An 18,077-nucleotide genomic window follows, 5' to 3' on the forward strand; every position below is an offset into this window, starting at 1 on the left:
CACTGGATAGGACCTTAAATTGTGTGTAAAACTAGAAGGTAGAGTGACTTTCTTAAGACATACGTAATGTTTCACTGACATCGCTATGAAAAGTTCCCAGGGTTACTACATAGGGACTGCTAACATCCCCAGGAGAGAAATTATTCTCACACTAGAATGAAATGTCTCACAAAAGTCACAGAGCAGTTGTTCCATGCAGGTGTTCATACGAATTAATATGTTTATTAAATAGCTAAGGATTTGTCTTTTTTTAAAAGACATAAAAACCCCACAAAGACAGTCCTTACTCTTCCAACCAGGGTAGTCAGTCTATGCTACCTATCCACTGCATGCAGTCATCAACTTCATGTAGCCCAGGCTAGCCTGGGACTCAAGGCCCTCCTGATTCAGCCCCACCAAATCCTGTGATCACAGGAACTGATTGCCCTGGTCTGAGGCAGGATGTCACTGAGCCCAGGCTAGCTCTGAAAGTCATTATGTAGACAAGGATAACTCGAAGATCCTTTTGCCTCCATCTTTCCAGTACTGGGGTTACAAAGATGTACCATCATTCCCACCCCACTTTTTCGGGTAAGATTTATTTTACTTTTTATGAGTTGGTGTGTTCTGCCTTTATGAATGTGCACCATGTGTATGTCTGGTACCCTCAGAGGCCTTGAAACTCAACTTGAAAATAGTCGTGAACCATCCGGTGAACAAGGCCAGGTCCTGTGGAATAGCAGCAAATGCTCTTCATTGCGGAAGTCCTCCCCCTGTATTTGTTACCCTGACTTCCACATTTCTTGCAGCCTTGCCAGTAAACTAGGGGACTACAGTCTATTAACAGGCTTTCCAGCCAGGCAGAACTGTAACACCACATATTACCAGCAGATGTCGCAGCCCTAATGTGTGACAAAAGCCACGCTGCAGAATTACTAGCCAAAGGGCAGCCATTGAGTACCTGGTGTGTTCTCGCTAAGCGTGTGCCAGGGGCTTCGGGTTAACACTCCCACATCACAGTGAGGATTAAACCCGTCAGACATATTGCGTACATGCAACAACAGCCCAGCTCGGGAGCGAAGTTATTACCAGGAAGTGGTGAGAAAGTGGGGCTGCAGGCCTCCTAGCACACAGCCCGGCCAGCAGGGGGGTACGGCGTCCATGGCGCTGGGAGCCCAGCCTCAAAGCTGCCGCTGCACACTGCGGCCGGGACGGGCTCTCCCGCACGGTGTGCTACGGTGGATGGAGGGTAGAGCCATAGACAGGGGCACACACGCGTGGGGCGGCCACACGGCCAGCAGCCCGAAGGAACTTCTGGAAGGGAGAAGCCGGGGAGCCGGCAGAGCAGACGCACCGGTGCGCAAGCCTGCAGCCTGAGGCTAACAGCGAGCCTCTTCCTCCCGGGCCCAGGTCTGCGCGCGCAGGCTGCACCTGCCCGCGCGCTCGGGCCGCCACGTGCTGTGGCCCCGCCCCGCTCCCCCACGCGCTCCCCGCCCCGTGCGGCTCCTCTCCGCTAGGTTGCGCAGGGCACCGGGCGACCGAGCAGGGACCGCGTCGCCCCTCCCTCCCCCTCCTCGCCCCCACCTTCTCGCTCTCCCCGGGCGGGCGGGGCCGCAGCCGCGCACCGTGGGCTCGCGCCCCGCCTTTGTCTCCCGCGCCCGCCGCCGGCTGCCAGGGCCGCTTTGTGCGGCGCGGCCGCGGCTCAGCATGGACGTGACGGTGTCGCAGCTCGTTGAGCTGTTTCTGCAGAGCCCGCTGGTGACCTGGGTGAGCGCGCGGAGTGGCCCCGGGGAGCGGGAGACTCCGGGTCGGGTGGGCGTCGCGCGGCTTCCCACCCGGGAGCGCGCACCTGTTCTCGGCGGCCGTGGGGGCGGGGGAGGGGGGAGGTTACCCCTCCGGAAGCCCCGAGACCCGCGGCGGGGGCGCAGAGTGGGAACGCGGGCCGGCGGGCTGAGCTGCCGCTTTGCCGTGCATCTGAGACGTGAGGAATTTGTTGAAAAGTCCCTTTTATTTATTTCTGTATTTCCCTCGCGTTCTGGGACTCTGGAGAAGAGTAGCCAGAAGTTTCCCTCCTGTCCTGTGTCTCTTTCCCGGCGCGGGAAAGGACGGCTGCTCGGGAAGGGTAGGCTTGTTGCCTGCGGGGGTACCGAGGTGCTGGTGACCTCCCTGGCCGGCCTTGTCCCCCAGCGTCAGACCAACATGTTTTTGCCTCCCCGCAGGTGAAAACTTTTGGCTCGTTTGGAAGCGGCCACCAGGACAACTTGACTCTGTACATGGATTTAGTGGACGGCATCTTTTTGAACCAAATCATGTTGCAAATGTAAGTTGCCTCTTCAGAGAGGATGCTTGAAGAAAACCTAAGATTGTAGCGTGAATGCGGGATGGCCGGGGAGGAATTCCGTTCAGGTGGGCCGTTGGACTCCCCCTAGCACCTTATTTGAGTTAAAGGAAATTTGCAGTTGACTCATTTGCAAACTCAAGGACTTAATGGTAGTCTGAGCGCGGACATCAAAAGTCCCTTGTCTTTCTGGAGGGACACAGACCTGTAAAGAGGGTCTGGTTACAGGAAATGTCCGCTGGGTCTGGAGCTTCGCAGTGTGAACCGTAAAGTTTCTCTGTGGCTTGGGAACTGAGCCTCTCTGAATCTCCTTCCCTTCCCAGTTGTTGGGCAAGATGCAGTCGTTATGCGTCCTTGTGTGCACTGGGTTTAGAAGGCACACCGGCAGTCGGACTGTGTTTAGACCGATTGCTTGGGCTTCACCTAGCTATTACTTGCCGGCTGCACCTCTGTCCACAACCGTTGTGGAGCTCTGCAGAGCCTGTACGTCTGACATCTTACCACCGCCTAGGTGTTGGCTCCTACCCCTACATTCTGTGTTTAACTTAGAAGCTTCGGGGATCCTATTGGAAGGGAGTGACAGTATGAGTCACCGGCACTTGGAACAAAATAAAACTGGATCAGCTTTTACAGTACCCACTCAGCTGGGACTGATGGAGGTGTTGCACTCAGTAATCCATTAGCTAATGAAATACAGCTCGGATTTGTAGCTGGGGGTGGGGGCGGGTAGGGGGTGGTTTCCCAATTAGATGACTCCGTTTGTTTTCATAGGACTTCATTTGATTCACAGTGGTAGAAACCATGTCTTTTTTTTTTCATTTTTCTTTTTTTTCCCATTTTTAATTCTTCCAATCTCACTGGTCTTCGGAGTTTGACCAGATCCTAAAGAGACATTTGCTGTTGGCTTTGCCTGTGCTTCTCAAAGGCCTGATGAGAATGAGTTTTTCTTGAGGCTGCCTCTGAGCAGACTTGGCTCTGGCCACGCTCCTGCCATCCCATTCTGTCAGGCCCGAGATGGCTGGGTTCTGTTGGTATAAGGACCATACAACCTATCCCTGTAAAGCTTGAGGCTGTTTAATTAAAGAACACAGCAGTGTCCTCCAGTCTTCCACTTAGCTACACAAGGGCTCAGAGAACAAAAGCCCAGGGACCAATTCTCTTTCTTCCCTGACCTTTGGAATTCCTGAAGCTTTTACCACTTGCCCGTAAATCAGGGAAGCCTGTTGGACCTTCCTGGAAAAAAAAAAAACAAAAAACAACAAAAAACAAAACGCCAGCTCATCACTTACTTGCATTTGGCCCTGGCCAGATTCTGTCAAACGCCTCCCTGACAGTTTTCAGACTTACTTTTTTCTCTCTGTGATATGTAAGTGTGATCATTCTGGAAGAAGGACCTGGTAGGTGTGCAGCAGTCCTGGGACAGCCACAGAGACAGGCAGGAGTGGGCACAGGACCTGCCAATCATAATTTTCTGCTTCTGGGGAGTCATAACTTGGCGCCAGGTAACAGGCATCAAAATGCGGTTGCCTCCGGAAGTGGGTGGGGCTTGACTGCTAAGCGGCCTGTGAAATGACTCCCTGGAATGCATTTTCCCCAACTCTGGGCTGTGACTTAAGATGCACACATTTTACCCCTTGTAAACATAACCTTGATAAGATACAGACAGGGGCTCCTGTAGTTTTCTAGTATTTACCTGTAGTATCCGGGGTCCTGGGTTCCATACCTGCCTCCTCAAAAGGTGGGTAACTAAAAGAACCCTGAATGATTGTGGTGGTGCACAGCTTTATTCCTAACACTTGAAATGTGGAGGGTTGGGAGATCTAGACCAGGCTCAGCTACATAGAGAGTTCAAGGCCAGTCTGGGCTATATGAGACCTTATCTCAAACACACACACACACACACACACACACACACACACACACGCACCCCAAAAGAGAGAACCCTGACTGAATATTGTTAACCCTAAGTGGTCAAAATAGGTTTGAACCTGAGATCGTCTTCTCACAAGCAATGTGACACGAGGACTCTTGTAGGTGCCTCAGTTTCCTCACTTTAAGAGTGGGAAGTAAGCCGGGCGTTGGTGCACGCCTTTTAATCTCAGCACTTGGGAGGCAGAGGCAGGTGTATTTCTGAGTTTGAGGCCAGCCTGGTCTACAAAGTGAGTTCCAGGAGAGCCAGGGCTACACAGAGAAACCCTGTCTCGGAAAAACAAACAAACAAACAAAAAGAGTGGGAAGTAAAGTTCTGCCCTAAAGAAATGGTCCTGGTGCTGAGGAGGCAGAGGCAGGCAGATTTCTGAGTTCAAGGCCAGCCTGGTCTACCGAGTGAGTTCCAGGACAGCCAGTGCTATGCAGAGAAACCCTGTCTCGAAAAAAACAAAACAAAAACAAGAAACGGTCCTGGAGATTAAGTGAGATAATTTGCTAGCACCTAGCTTAGCGTTGGATAGGAATGGGTGTTGGGCTCAGCCACATACACAGACAGGGTGCTGGGTTTCTTCAGTCTACTTTAAAAAAAGTGTGTGTGTGTGTGAGAGAGAGAGAGAGAGAAATGGATGGATGCAGGAGTTGGTTCCTGGAGATTGAACTCAGACTTGGTGGTGAGCACCTTGACTGGCAGTGTCTTCTCACCAGTGCCTCACCAGTGTCTGCTTCTTTCCCTCTGTTGCTGATGAGGCAGAGGCTGAGTCTAAGGTCTAGGCTAACACTTGACTCTCCTTCAGCCTGGCCTTAGTCTCCCTTCCCTTTCCGCCCTGAGGAGCAATGTTAGCCTGAGGCTAAGGTGAGTGATTGTGGGTGTGTTACCTCCTTCCTGTGCTGGGTGCCTGGAGACTGCTGCTGTGCTACTTTGATCAGTTCTCTCCTTGTGGGAGGCGGTGGCCTTTGGATGTGGCAGAGCTGTGTGGCTGAGTTGGGGTAAGGCTGAGTGAGATAAGAGGCTGTTACCTAATACTTCAGAGCCTTCCTCAGGCTGGCTGTGGTCACGTGACTGCACCTGGCCATTGTCTGTGACAACCCGAGAAGTCTGGGTAGTAGTCTCTTGGCCCTGGCCTCGCTGACATCCGGCTCACCTGGAAGCCGGAACGCCCCGGTGGGCTCAACTTTCAAGGGAGGCCCAGGGCTAGGATTCCCTTCCAAGTGCCCTGGATCACAGGCTGTTCTCCTCGGTGAGGACTGATGGGAATCCTGCTAGCTGCTGGCAGGATAGCTTCCACCACTCACCGCCTGCTACACTGGGCCGATCGCTCTACTCCCGAAGCCTCAGTCTGTGATAAGGGGGTAGAATTTTGTAGATGAGGGAAGGACCAAGTAGGATGGTGCATTGATGTCTGGGTGTCACCCGTGTAGTCTGAGTGAGGCAGGGCTGGGTCACCTGTGGGTCTCATGATCATGGGAGGGTGCATCTCAGGGTGCATCTGTACTCTTGAGAGGAGCCTCCGTGGACCAGGAGCCCTGTCTGCTGACTTGTGCCCTTGTTAGGAAAGTGGTAAATTCCCCCTCAGCCTGGGGCTTATTCAGACTCCTGTGACCCCTGGGCCTCTGACCCTCATTTCTAGCAGCCTGTGTGGGGCATTGAGTAAATGGACATGAGCTTTGCCTTTCTTAAGCAATGCTAAAACTTTTGTACTCTCAAAACCCTGGTTTACTTCCTAATAAATGTTCTTTACCCTGAGAGACTTATTAACTGAGGGAATGATCATGATAATTAGTCTAATTAGTCATATAACTTAAACTAACGTTAGGGTTCTTTTCTAGTGTTCCTTCAATTAGCTGTTTCTTTCCATGCCTGGGGAGAACAAAAGCAGATGTGGCTGGCTTGCACATCCCAGGTCCTGGGCGTGCAGACCCTTGGCCAGCGGGTGTCTGTCAGTGGTGTATCCTGATGTTGTGGGTACCTGATACTCCTGCAGTGGCCCCTCTGGTGAAGATGAAATCTAGAAACAGCAGGTGCGGCTCCATTAGAAAGATGGTTGCCTAGTACTCTCAAAACCCTGGCTTCAATCCCCGGCTTTGCACATAGCAGGGGGAGTTGTACACCCTTGGAATCCTGGTAGAAAACTGAGGCAAGAAGATCAGACGCTCAAGGTCATCCTCAGTTATTTAGTAAGTTTGAGGCAGCCTGGGCTTGGTAAAACTGTCTCAAAGAAAAGAAACGAAACCCAGGATTAAAATAACGACGAAACAGTCCTAACACCTGTGATCCCGGTTGTTTATTTTATTCATTTTTGTTTGGTTGGTTGGTTTTTTTTCGAGATAGGGTTTCTCTGTGTAGTCCTGGCTGTCCTGGAACTCACTCTGTAGACCAGGCTGGCCTTGAACTCAGAAATGCAACTGCCTCTGCCTCCCAAGTGCTGGGATTAAAGGCGTGTGCCACCACTGCCTGGCCCAGCTGTTTATTTTAAAGGTTGAGGTATGAGGAACATTGTTAGTTGAAGGCTTCTGGGCCACATAATGAGAATCTGTCTCAGAAGTAAAAAGAAGAGGGAGAAAAAGTAAAGGTTAGGGGTATAGCCTAATGGTTAGTGTTTGTCAAAGCCCCTGTACAGCCTTGCTTCATTCCCTCACCTCCCCAAAGCAAGAGTGGTAAGGTCGGAAAGCCAGCAGCAGCTTCTTTGAGGTTCGCGTTAAGCTTAGGCCCCGTGATGCCGCTGCTCTGCTCGCAGCGGGTCCCTTAATGTGACCCCTTACTCGGTCTCGCTAGGAAAGCTGCCGTGGCTAAATGCCTTTACAGTTGAAATGCAGAATGCTGCCCCTTTACTAAGTTAATTTCCGGAGTGTTCTTGGCCTTTATTTCCTTGGTAGCAAAGGGCCCTAGAAGAAACCTAACGTGTAAATTTGGTTTTGACAGACTCTGTGCAGTGGGGACAGTGTCGTCACCTGATGTGGCTGTTTGAGGGGCCGTGAAATGACTATGTGAAGTCAGGCTGTGGGAAGAAGGTTCAAATGCTTTAGGACAGACACTGTGTGGAGCCTCTAGAGTATATGTCAAATATTTACTCAGAGGTTGACTGTTAAACAGCCTGTGTCACAAAAGAGCCTTGTGCTTCCCTTGACATTTGAAATGATTCAAGGTGTGGGTCCTTTTCTTCTGTTTCTTCATCTTCTGTTAATGCAGCCTTGAGCAAGCCAAAGAGCCCCGAGATGTATTTCCACAGCTCCCTACCAGCTCCTAGTAGGCTTGGTGCCTTCATCATCACAGGGCCTTTGATAGATGAAACCCGGAAGAAGGGCTTTGAGTCCCCTGCCTTTATCCTTGGTGGCGCCTTGGGAGCGGATGGAAGGGAGGCCTTCCTTCGCTGTGAAAGGCATCACTCCCCTCTCCCCTCTCCCCTCTCCCCTCTCCCCTCTCCCCTCTCCCCCCTCCCCCTCCCCTCTCCCCTCTCCCCTCTCCCCTCTCCCCTCTCCCCTCTCCACCCTGTTCTTCTTGGCAGCCGATTCCCACACTGAGGGTTTGCAGGAACTGTCCTGCATGCAGATGAACCACGCTGTGCATGGCTTGAGCTGGTTCCTTTACCCAATTCCACCTGTGGTTGGGAAATGATGCCAGGGACGTTGTTCCCACACTCAGCTTTTCGTATGCGGTGTGATGGTACACCTGTCATGTCCTAGACCTGGGCATCAGCTTGTTAAGACACAATCGCATCCCTGGAGTGGAGATCATGAGCAGGAGCAACCTAATTCCAGATGGCGGGGAGACCTGTACTGAGCGGAACATGATTCCGAAGGTCACAAAACACGCCAGGGCCCTTGTTTTGTATTTTTCTTTCTTTTCAAGAAGATCTATTTATTTATTTTATGTATACGGGTGTTTTGTCTACATGTGTGCTTGCATACCAGGCATCTCATGGATGACAGTTACCATCGGTTGTGACAGCTCTGTGGGTGCTGGGAAGGAACCAGGACCCACGGAAGAGCAGCTGGTGCTCTTAGCTGCTGAGCCATCCCTCCAGCCCCTCCTTTGCCTGTCTTTTTAGTGATAAGATACAGTTTGGGATAGGTTATTGGTTTTTATGTATCTGTCGGTTTTCACAGTCTTGACGCTTGGGTGTCCCACTCGGTGCTTCCAACAGTGGAAACGGGAACAATCTCGAAGAGGGCTGTGTGCTTCACTCAGAGCCCTGAGCGAAGCAGCAGAGGTGACACAGAGGTGACTTGTCCGGCACAGCTATGGGCAGACTTAGACGTTGACTTGAGCTAGAGTCACAGACTCATGGCCACCAAGGGAGTAATGAGGCTCACGGAACCGCACCCTGTCCTCTGGGGCAGGAGGTACAGCGCGTGCCCGGAGATGTGACTTTCACTCTGTTTCATTATCTAGAGACCCCAGGCCCAGCAACCAGCGGATCAACAAGCATGTCAACAATGATGTCAACCTGCGCATCCAAAACCTGAGTATCCTGGTGAGAAACATCAAGACCTACTACCAGGTGAGGCTGCTTTGCTGGCCAGGCCGGGGCCCACAGGCCTGCTATGGGACCTTCAAGCGGGTTTCCGTACGTATGCACAGAGAGGTCCCTCCAGTGGGTGTACAGAGGCCCCTGGAGTGAGGGTATCCCATGTGTTTGCAGTGGGGCCCCTTGAGTGGGATACCACAAGAAGCCAGGGTAAGTGGCAGCCATCTGCAGGCCGTTGGTGCTTTTCGTTAGCCCAGCTGTGTGGGGTGTCAGGGACGGCGGACGGGGCCTGCGTTGTTGTTGTTGATTGGTTCGTGAGGCCCTTGGTTCACAGCCTGCTCTCTGTGTTTTACTGGGGACCCTCTGGAAGAGGTGCATGGTCCTTGCCTCTGGCTTAGTGGCTCTTGTGTAAAAGCCACTTAAGAGCAGAGAGCGAGAGAGAAGGAGCCAGGAAAAGGGGCGAAGCATGGAGCCGCTGTGTTTCCAGGCCAGCAGGATCTGGGTTTAAAGAGTCAAGGATCCGCTTTACACTGCTCGATGTGTTTGGCTGGATGTGTGGGTGGGTCAGCATTGCTGACACTCTGAGAGAGACGATGAGATATGGTGAGGTCTCTGCTGACCTGAGGCTCCTCTCTGCCTCAGGTGCTGCCTTGAGTCAGCTGAGGGACCACTGGCTGTGACTTGGGCCTTTGCTGGGCCCAGGCCATGCCTAGGGCTATGGGTGTTGCAGGACCCTTGCCTGCTCTGCGGTCTGGATTGGAAATGGGAGAGGGAGGGGTATTCTGTCATGATCACGTCTGTCCTCCCATCAGGGGAGGTAAGCAGTACAAGTGCTCACACACCGTCCTCCAGTGTGGCCATGGCACATACACAGACATACCTGTACACATACACGCCCACACATGAGAACACATATACATGTTAGAACACACAAGCATGCCACATACACACCATAGCCAAAACAAAGAATGGGGCTGGAGATTAACTCGAAATACATGTCAAATACATGTGCAAGCATGAAGACCTGAGTTTCATCCCCACATTCCAAGTTTAAAAACATCCAGACATGGCAGTGGGCCCTTGTAGTCCCAGAACTGGGGCAGCAGAGGTGGGAGGACCCTTAGGACTCGTTGGCCAACCAGCCTGGCCTAATTGGTGAGCCTTAGATCCCAGATGGAGACCCTGTCTCAATCAAGTCTGTGGCTACTGAGGAACAGTACTTGAGGTTGACCTTTGGCCCCAAAATGCACATACACACATGAGTATTCAGAGCATGGTTGTGGCTCTGTGAGATTAGTATAGCTTCCAGGGGCCGCAACAGTCCCATGTCGTTAGCTGTGGGTGTCTAAGGAAGGGGCCAGGGCTCAGGGAGCTAGCTACCGAGAGCCCTAGGAGAGGGCTCCGTTCTCTGAGCTAAGGACAGCTAGCTACACATTGGGCTGGGCGCACTGTGAGCTGGGGCATTTCAGCCAGTGCCTCTTTTGGTCAGCTGGTGAGATAGTGGTGCCCTGTGAACTTGGCGTCTGTGGAGCCTGGGGGAGCTGTGCTGGCTAACTGCAGACGCCTATCTGCGAGTGCCATTTGTAACAGGCAGGTGCTCTACCCTGTCCCAGAGGAAACAGGTGGTGCTGCACGTTCAAGAGACAGGGCTGTGGAGCTGGGCGGTGGTGGTGCACGCCTTTCACTCCAGTGCTTGGGAGGCAGAGGCCGTCGGATCTCTTGAGTTTGAGGTCAGCCTGTACAGCTAGGTTTCAACGCTGATGTAAGTCACCATTCACTGTAGCTCTAGGTCCTTGAAAACACTGTTTGGGTCCCAGAAGGCCCAGTGGGTCCCCTGCTACCAGTGATTAGCAGCTGTGAGGGACCAGGTCTGGGCTGGATGAAAGGCCTCAGCATCCACTGGAGACAGTGTGCCGCGGAGAGGTGTTTGCTGCTGAGTCCCAGATGGGAAACTCTCACAAAGGAGGGACTGGGTGACCCGGAAGGACTTCGGGGTAAGGGAAGAAGACCTGATGTTCTTGTCATTTTCCACTCTCTTAGCTATTTGAGAGAGGGGATGGCACTGGTCACTGTCTAGCACCAGCTAAGTACAGTGTCCACAAGCACTGGCTGGGAGCGACAGTCACTGTCCCCTCATCTTGCCAGTTTGGAAAGAGCTGGTACAATGTGTGTGCATTAGTGGCTGGCACATTACCTGTGCACAGTGTTCTGTCCTTTCTGATTTATGGGGAGCAGACATTCAGTTCTTATGTTAGAAGAATACTTGCTCTGTATAAACAGCTTGAGAAACACAGACCGTGAAGGCAGGTGGCGCTAGGCCCTCCTCCAGGGACAATTGTCCATCTCATTCAGTGTTTCCTGTCTGTCGTTGGGTGAATGGGTTTTGTTTTGAGCTGTTATGGGCATGCCATAAGTATAACTGTACATCCTGCCCCTTTTCCCTTCTAATGTAGCACTATAGCTTATTTTTGAGGGTATTCAATAGGCATTTTCCTAAGGAACCACTACCCAGTTTCCCTGTTGGAAAGCAGCCCAGAGAATGGTATGAAATGACTCGACTCGCCATTCCCAGCCAGGCACAGCAGCATACTCTTGTGATCTCAGTGCTAGAGAGGTAGTACCCTGGGGTGGACAGCTTGAGGCCAGCATGGGCCTCATCGTGAGTGAGATCGTCTTACAAAACCAGCCAAGAGGCAGCTCTTGCACCTTCCCTTGAGGTGGCCAGGAAGGAGAGGGGTCACCCCAGTGGTGGGTTAAAGGGTGCTTAAAAAAAAAAAACTTTAAAAAAGTGTTACTTACATATATGGGTGTTCTGCCTGCGTGTATGCACATATGACTAAGCATCATGTGCATGCCTGGTGCCGCAGAGGCCAGGACGTGAGGTCACAGAGCCTTGAGAGTTGGTGTCTGGGTGCTGGGAATCAAACTGGGGTCCTCCGCAAGAGCAAGTGCTCCTCTGCAAGAACAAGTGCTCCTCCTCAAGAGCAAGTGCTCCTCATGGCTGTGCGATCTCTGCAGCCCCCCAAGCTCCGTCCGTGCTCCTGAAGGGCTGCCGTCGTCAACCATGCTAGGCAGTCATACTGACTGAGCTGCATTTCCAGTCCTGCCGTATGTGACCTTCAACTCTGAGCGGTAGCTGCCAGGCCTGCCAGCCCTTTGGCCCTTGTGTTCGGTAAGCATGTGGCAGGTCCGGCAAGTGAGAAATGTCTTAGGAAAGCGAGCATTTTGAAGCATGACATACTTTTTCACGTGTTCCACTGAACCTGTGTGTCCGAGGAGAACCAGTTCTCTCCTCTTACCATGTGGGAACTTGGCAGCCAGTGCCACTACCCACAAGGCCATCTTGCTGGCTGGAATGAAACACTTGGTCAAAAGTAGGACCAGAGTCAGGCAGGGCAGTACAATCCTGTAATCTTAGCACTTGAGATGGAGTCAGGGAGAGCAAGCCTCAGTTACATAGACAGTTTAGGACCAGCCTGGGCTACATGAGACTTGGTGTTAAAAAATGACAAAAAGAGCAAAAGGCAATAGATACTCCGCCTCGATGATGGCTGCAGCGTGGTGCTGATCTCCTCAGTTCCGTGGTGTGTGCCTCAGAGAGTGCAAAGCAGTGCTTCCTTCGCTGGTCGAGGGGTAGAGAAATGCAGGACACACAGACAGAGCTTGCTTCATGAATAACACATGGCACTGGGGCTTTGCAGAGAAATGACCTTCCCCGCTGCCTGCCTGCCTGCCGACTTGGAAGACTAGAGTGTATGCTTGTCCCCTTGATTGGCTGGTTTGCATCTACAGCTGAGGAATTTAAAGATAATGTTTTTGAGCCCAGAAATGTTTCCTTAACTCATGGTTAGGAAATATGTGAAAGGAATTCAGTTTGTCCGCCATCCTGCCTGGAGATCCCCGCTGACAACATTTTGGTCCTGGCGATTGTGTTCTCTGTGTGGCTTCTGTTTCCCTGTGCCTCTGTGCCACCTGTTTGTTCTTTCTGTCATTTAAGGTGGACTTAGTGTTTTCCCTTGCGTTTAAACATTCATGTGTTTGAATACCTGCGTCTGTGTGCTGTTTTATCCGGCTCTGCAGACATCGACATTTCCCATAGCCCTGGTTTTGAATTAGGAGCCGTACAACTCTGAACATACCTGGTATATAGATGTTCAGCAAATACCAGGTTTTTTGGTTTTTTGTTTTTTTCAGCTCCTCAGGGTAAATTCCTGGCTGGGTGTTGTTAGGTCAAAGGGCGTGAATACTTTGTGAGGGTGTTTGCTCCCAAATGCTACAACTACACTATTTATAGGCCTGTCCTTTTTTTTTTTTCCTGGTGAATTGCACTTTTGTGCCTTTAGCAGCCGTGGTGGCTGCCACCCTGTTTGAAAGACACAGCATTCTGTGCTGCTGCCGAGCCCTGGGGGCCTCTGGGTCCTCACCCCAAGCCCAGAGCTCTGGGGTGCTTGTTTGTTTGCTTCCTTGCTTTGCAAAAGCTGGTGCCTCTGGAATGCAAGGCAGACACTGCGGCCGAGCTTCACCCTGTGCCCGGGACAGGGCCATCTCAGCCCGCTGGCTGAAAGCAGTTTCGGGGATGGTGGAGGAGGGAGCGATCACAGGGTCTGAGGCAGCAGGATTGGCTCTGCACCTTGTGGGCAGTGGAGCCTTTGTTTATTTCTGGGACGCGGTGTGACTGCTGGCAGTTAGCTTATAGCTCAGAGAGAACGCGGAGAGAGAGCACATGGGGAATGAGAGGAGGCCATCTGCACGGCCCCTCCTTTCCTCTTCCTGCCCCTGCCCCTCCCCCCCAAGGGTGTATGCACAGTGATGAAATGCAAGACAGGAAGCCCTGGTGGCCCAGAGGTGGGTGTGACTGGGGGCAGGGTGGGGGTGGAAGGGTGGGGGCATACCCATTCTTTGCTTCCTTGCTGTGTGGTTCTGAAGGCTCTTGTCTATATCTGAGATACTTTGGGAGGGAAATCAGATCAGACTGTCATTGCAGCTTGTTGCAAGACATGGTAGTGTCTCCAAATACAGGACCAGGAAAGATGAAGACTCTGACCAGCATCACTTAGCTTGCACCTGTGTCTTACGGGAGCCGTGCTAGTGGAGGGGTGTCCTGGGGGGGCCCCTGAAAGATGGAGCTGAAGCAGGCTGGAGACCACGGATGTGGGAGAGGAGTGAGCCTGGGGTGCCATGTAATGAACATGAGCTCCTTCCTACTGGATTTTTGCATTGTAGGTATTTTGTTTTACAGATCAGAGCCAGGACCTTTCGGTAGGCAGTCTCTCTACATCTGAGTTGCGCACGCGCGCACATACACGCACTCAGAACTCTTGAAAGTGAAAGGCTGTAGCTTTTTTTCCTCTTTATTTTAGAAAGGAAAATAACAGAGAGGAAACTCTAGCACCTGTGTGGAAAATGAAAGGTGGGTTGACCCTGGCAGGGAACAGAGATGGGAGCTGGTCATATGACCTACATCTGACCAAGGTCAGAAAACAAGGTGATTTGGGGGACTTGGTAATAGTAGACACCCAGCCTGAGGGGAAGTGAGGGTCTCTGATTAGCGGTCACCTCTGGAGTCTGTGGTTGTGTGTGTGATGAGGAGATGGTATAGAGAGCAGGCCAGCCTGGTTTTGGGACATGTCTGGCAATGGTCTGGGGTCCACAGGGCAGTCCTGCTGGGAATCATGGGATGCTGTGGGTGATTCCACAGTCACATGTCAGCGTTATAGGTAGTGCAACCATCCAGGTGGCGACAAGCCCAGGATCAGAGTGCGGGAGAAATAAGCAGTGCTCCCCAGTGTGAAGACAGGGAACCCCAGAAGCCAAAGCAGAGGAGTGGTCAGCAGAGAGCGGAATCACTAGGGACTGAGCCAGCCCACACCTGCTCAGCTGTGAGCTTGCTTCATGACCCAGCTCCACTGAGATTCCAGGCTGAAGAAAGCCGTGGTCTGCAGGGCATCTGTTCCCCTCAGCCTCGTGGGCACAGGGAACTAACTGCTGGAGCACTCAGTGCCACGGAATCCGTTCTACACTCCGAGGTGTGGTGGTTTCTCTCCCTAGCCTGCTGGCCCCTCTGTTGTTGACTAGAGCTGGATGGAGGTCTTGGAGCCTTGGCCCTGGGGACCTGCCTCATTCCCAAACCTCTGGGGAGGCAGGATGTGAGCTCACCTGCTTCCATTCTCTCTCCCCTCACCTCCCCCTTTTCCCTCTCATCTTTGTTATCACCTCAGATATCAGAAGGCCTAATGAATAACAATAGGAATGTGGGGGTGGAGCCCAAAGAGGAATCAAAACGCTGAGACAGCAGGGGGAGCTTAGTCTTGGGACCAAGGCTTGACTGCCCTGTTCTTCATTACACCCACATCCTCAAGAAGAAGAAGTTACTGGGCCCATTTTACAGATTAAGAAACTGAGACTTAGGAAGAAACTTCAGCCCCAGGAAGCATGTTTTTCCTTAGTTGTTGGCTGCCTAGAGAAACTTCTTAATCAAAGCCAAGCTTCTGGAGTCTGTGGGGACATGACTTGCTCTGGGTAGATCAGCATGGTCACAGCTGAATGCTAAGCTGGGAGTTGAGCAGAGCCCCCTGAAATGGTTGCCACGGTTCCATGTCAGCCCGGAGCCCCAGAAGTAGGGACTGGTTTGCTTGAGACACCTCTGAAACCAGCATTTCCGGGGTTAGGCAGAGGTAGCAGCTGGCTTGTTCCCTCAACCACAGAGCAGCAGGAAGTCAAGAGGCAGGGCTAATTGCTGCTGGTGGGAAGGGTGAAAGGTGGGTCTGAGGTAATTAGCAGAGTTGGGATTCTGCCAGAGGCAGCTTGCTTGAGTGAGCGTGAGCACATGCGTGTGTTAATATGAAGGAGTATGCATGTGTCTGTCTACATATGAGTGTGAGCACATGTATGTGTTAATATGAAGGAGTATGCATGTGAGCACATGTGTGTGTGTCTGAGTTTTTTTGTTTGTTTGTTTGTTTTTTTTGTTTGTTTGTTTGTTTGGATTTGGTTTTTTTTCGAGACAGGGTTTCGCTGTATAGCCCTGGCTGTCCTGGAACTCACTCTGTAGACCAGGCTGGCCTCGAACTCAGAAATCCGCCTGCCTCTGCCTCCCAGAGTGCTGGGATTACAGGCGTGCGCCACCACCGCCCGGCTATGTATGTGTTAATATGAAGGAGTGGCTATGTATGTGTTAATATGAAGGAGTATGCATGTGTCTGTCTACATATGAGTATTGTGTACAGGTATAAATATGTGTGTGTGCCTGTGTGTGTGCATATACTTGAGGCTGGGATGTTGCTATGGGCTTCTCCTCTTAGCCTTGAGTCCAGATTGTAAATCACCAGGGTTTTTTCCCAAATATCCTTGGATCTGTGTGCTGGCCTGCCCCACTGGCCCTCTGCTCTCCGGTGTGGAGAGTGCCACCAGGCCTGTAGAGGAGGTCTGTTCTGCTCACCCCTGTGCTCAGGACTCACTTTCCAGACTTCAGCCCAAAGACCTGACCTCTCCTTCCTCTGCCTGGCCTTCCTGCCCAGAGTCTCTAATGCACTCCTGCGTCATATCAAGGCGTGTTTCTCCACTGTAGCTCAGTCTTCTGAGGAATTGTGTTTGTGAGTCCCTCGTTTGTGGTGGGTGCACAGACGGGGTGGAAAGACCATAGGAGGTCTGAATTCATGCTGCCTACGGAATTACAGCTCAGACCATACACGCAAGGGCCCCTGGGTCTCTGGTCTACTGTGCTCACTGTTCAGCGCTTAGAGAGTGGTGCTGGGTGCTGAGAATCAGTTCTGTGCTGGAGTGAATGAAAGTGTAGTGATGGTTTCCTGCACAGAAGAGGTAGGAATCAGTTTCTCTCATGACCAGATAGAAGAAATGGAGTTCTTAAATTTTTAAAGTGAGGAGGGGGGGTTCTCTTAATTCCTTGAGGTGCCTGTCAATGCCAGGGGTCAGCATGTTTGATGTTGTAACTGGTTTATCAGCTGAAGTCTGACAAGAACTTGCCCAGACACGCTTTCCTGCTCCCTAAAAGCCGGCTGCCTGGTGCATAGCCAGGCTAATAACAGCTTTTGCTATTTAACTGTTCTCTTTGGAAAGACAGGTTGTTGTTTTTTTCCCCCTGTGACTTTGCCAAGGCATTCAGAACTCTGTCCTTTCCCAGATAATTTCAGTCCTATGTTCCTTGTAATCGTACAAGGAGCCAGGATTGTAGTGGGGGTGCACCAGCCACACCCTGCCCCAGATTCTGAGTTTATTGGTAATAGTCAGGGTGTAGGCATTTTGAGGAAGTAATTAGATACTGAGATAGCGTGTACGCTGCAGGGCTCTAGCGGCTTGAGATGAAGTTTTCAGTGTGTTGGGGTACTCTGCAAGCAGCGTTACGGCAGAGAGCAAGACCCCCGTCACTCTCATGGCCTGGAAGAGTGTCATCGGGTGTCTGACTGGAGGGCACTGGGTGGTAGCCTTCCTAAGTACTGCTAGGCTATGAAAGCAAAACCAGCAGCTAAAGGGCACATGGGAGGGCAGCCATGACGGGAAGGTCCATTACAGCCTCAGCTTGGGCCCAGGAACCCATGGACCCCATTCCTAGCAACTGTGGCTTCATCTGTATAATGAAACAGTTGCCCTGTGCGCTATTGGGAGGCATAACCCAATGACCTGAGTCCGTGGGCTCTGTGGTCTGAAACGGCATAGCTCCCGCTCCAGGCTGGCTTTGTTGTGGGAATGCTTGTGTTCTGTAAGTGAGGGGACGCCCCCCCCCCCCCCCCCCGCACAGATGGAGAATATGGGAGTCAGGAGACACAAATCCACCCAGAAGAGCAAACCGTTGTTGCAGACCTCTGCAGAAGCCACAGGTGCTGCTCAGCTCCTCTCCCTGATCTCCCTCCGATCTGAAAAGAGGGGTGATCCATCCGGCGGTGCCTGCTGAGGAGGGTGGCGGGAGGGTTTAAAAGAGCTGAGTGCTGGGGTTGGGCTACACCATGGATCTGTCTGATCAATGGGTGGCCGGGCTGCCCGATGGTCTGGTAGGGGTATGATAGACAGGCAGGCACTTCACCTCTCATGGAGTGGATCAAAGGGCCTTCTAAGGGCAGTCTGCTCTGACGCATGTGCATGCATATGAAATGCATGCACACATGTGTGCGCGTGTCTCTTCCCCTGCTGGCCCTTCTCTTCCTTGATCTTTCTGTTGTATGCTTTCTGGGTACATGTGGAGTGCCAAGTGGTTTCCACACTTTCTTACTGAGGGAAGCTGCCCAGTTTTGTCTGACACCAGCAATACAGCTCTAAAAACAGTCCCTGAGCCCTTTTAGGTTAGTCTGTCACCGCACCCGCGTGGAAACAGGGCTGCCTTCCACGGGTGTTGATGACATGAGCAAAACAGG

General features: G+C 52.0%; 1 protein-coding gene across 2 annotated transcripts in view; it reads left to right on the forward strand.

The window, feature by feature from the left end:
* Positions 1-1,516: 1,516 nt before the first annotated feature.
* Positions 1,517-18,077, forward strand: part of Ccdc88c (coiled-coil domain containing 88C) — a 115,934-nt gene continuing 99,373 nt past the window's right edge. Inside the window, exons 1-3 of one of the 2 annotated variants that reach the window (XM_052185243.1) lie at positions 1,517-1,746; positions 2,199-2,299; positions 8,637-8,745. In XM_052185243.1, coding sequence (XP_052041203.1) covers positions 1,687-1,746; positions 2,199-2,299; positions 8,637-8,745 — 270 coding nt within the window. In that variant the 5' untranslated portion in view covers positions 1,517-1,686. The remainder of the gene's footprint in view (positions 1,747-2,198; positions 2,300-8,636; positions 8,746-18,077) is intronic. The other variant, XM_052185242.1, reaches the window with a different exon arrangement.

Source organism: Apodemus sylvaticus, chromosome 6, assembly GCF_947179515.1.
Source record: "Apodemus sylvaticus chromosome 6, mApoSyl1.1, whole genome shotgun sequence".
NCBI lineage: Eukaryota > Metazoa > Chordata > Mammalia > Rodentia > Muridae > Apodemus > Apodemus sylvaticus.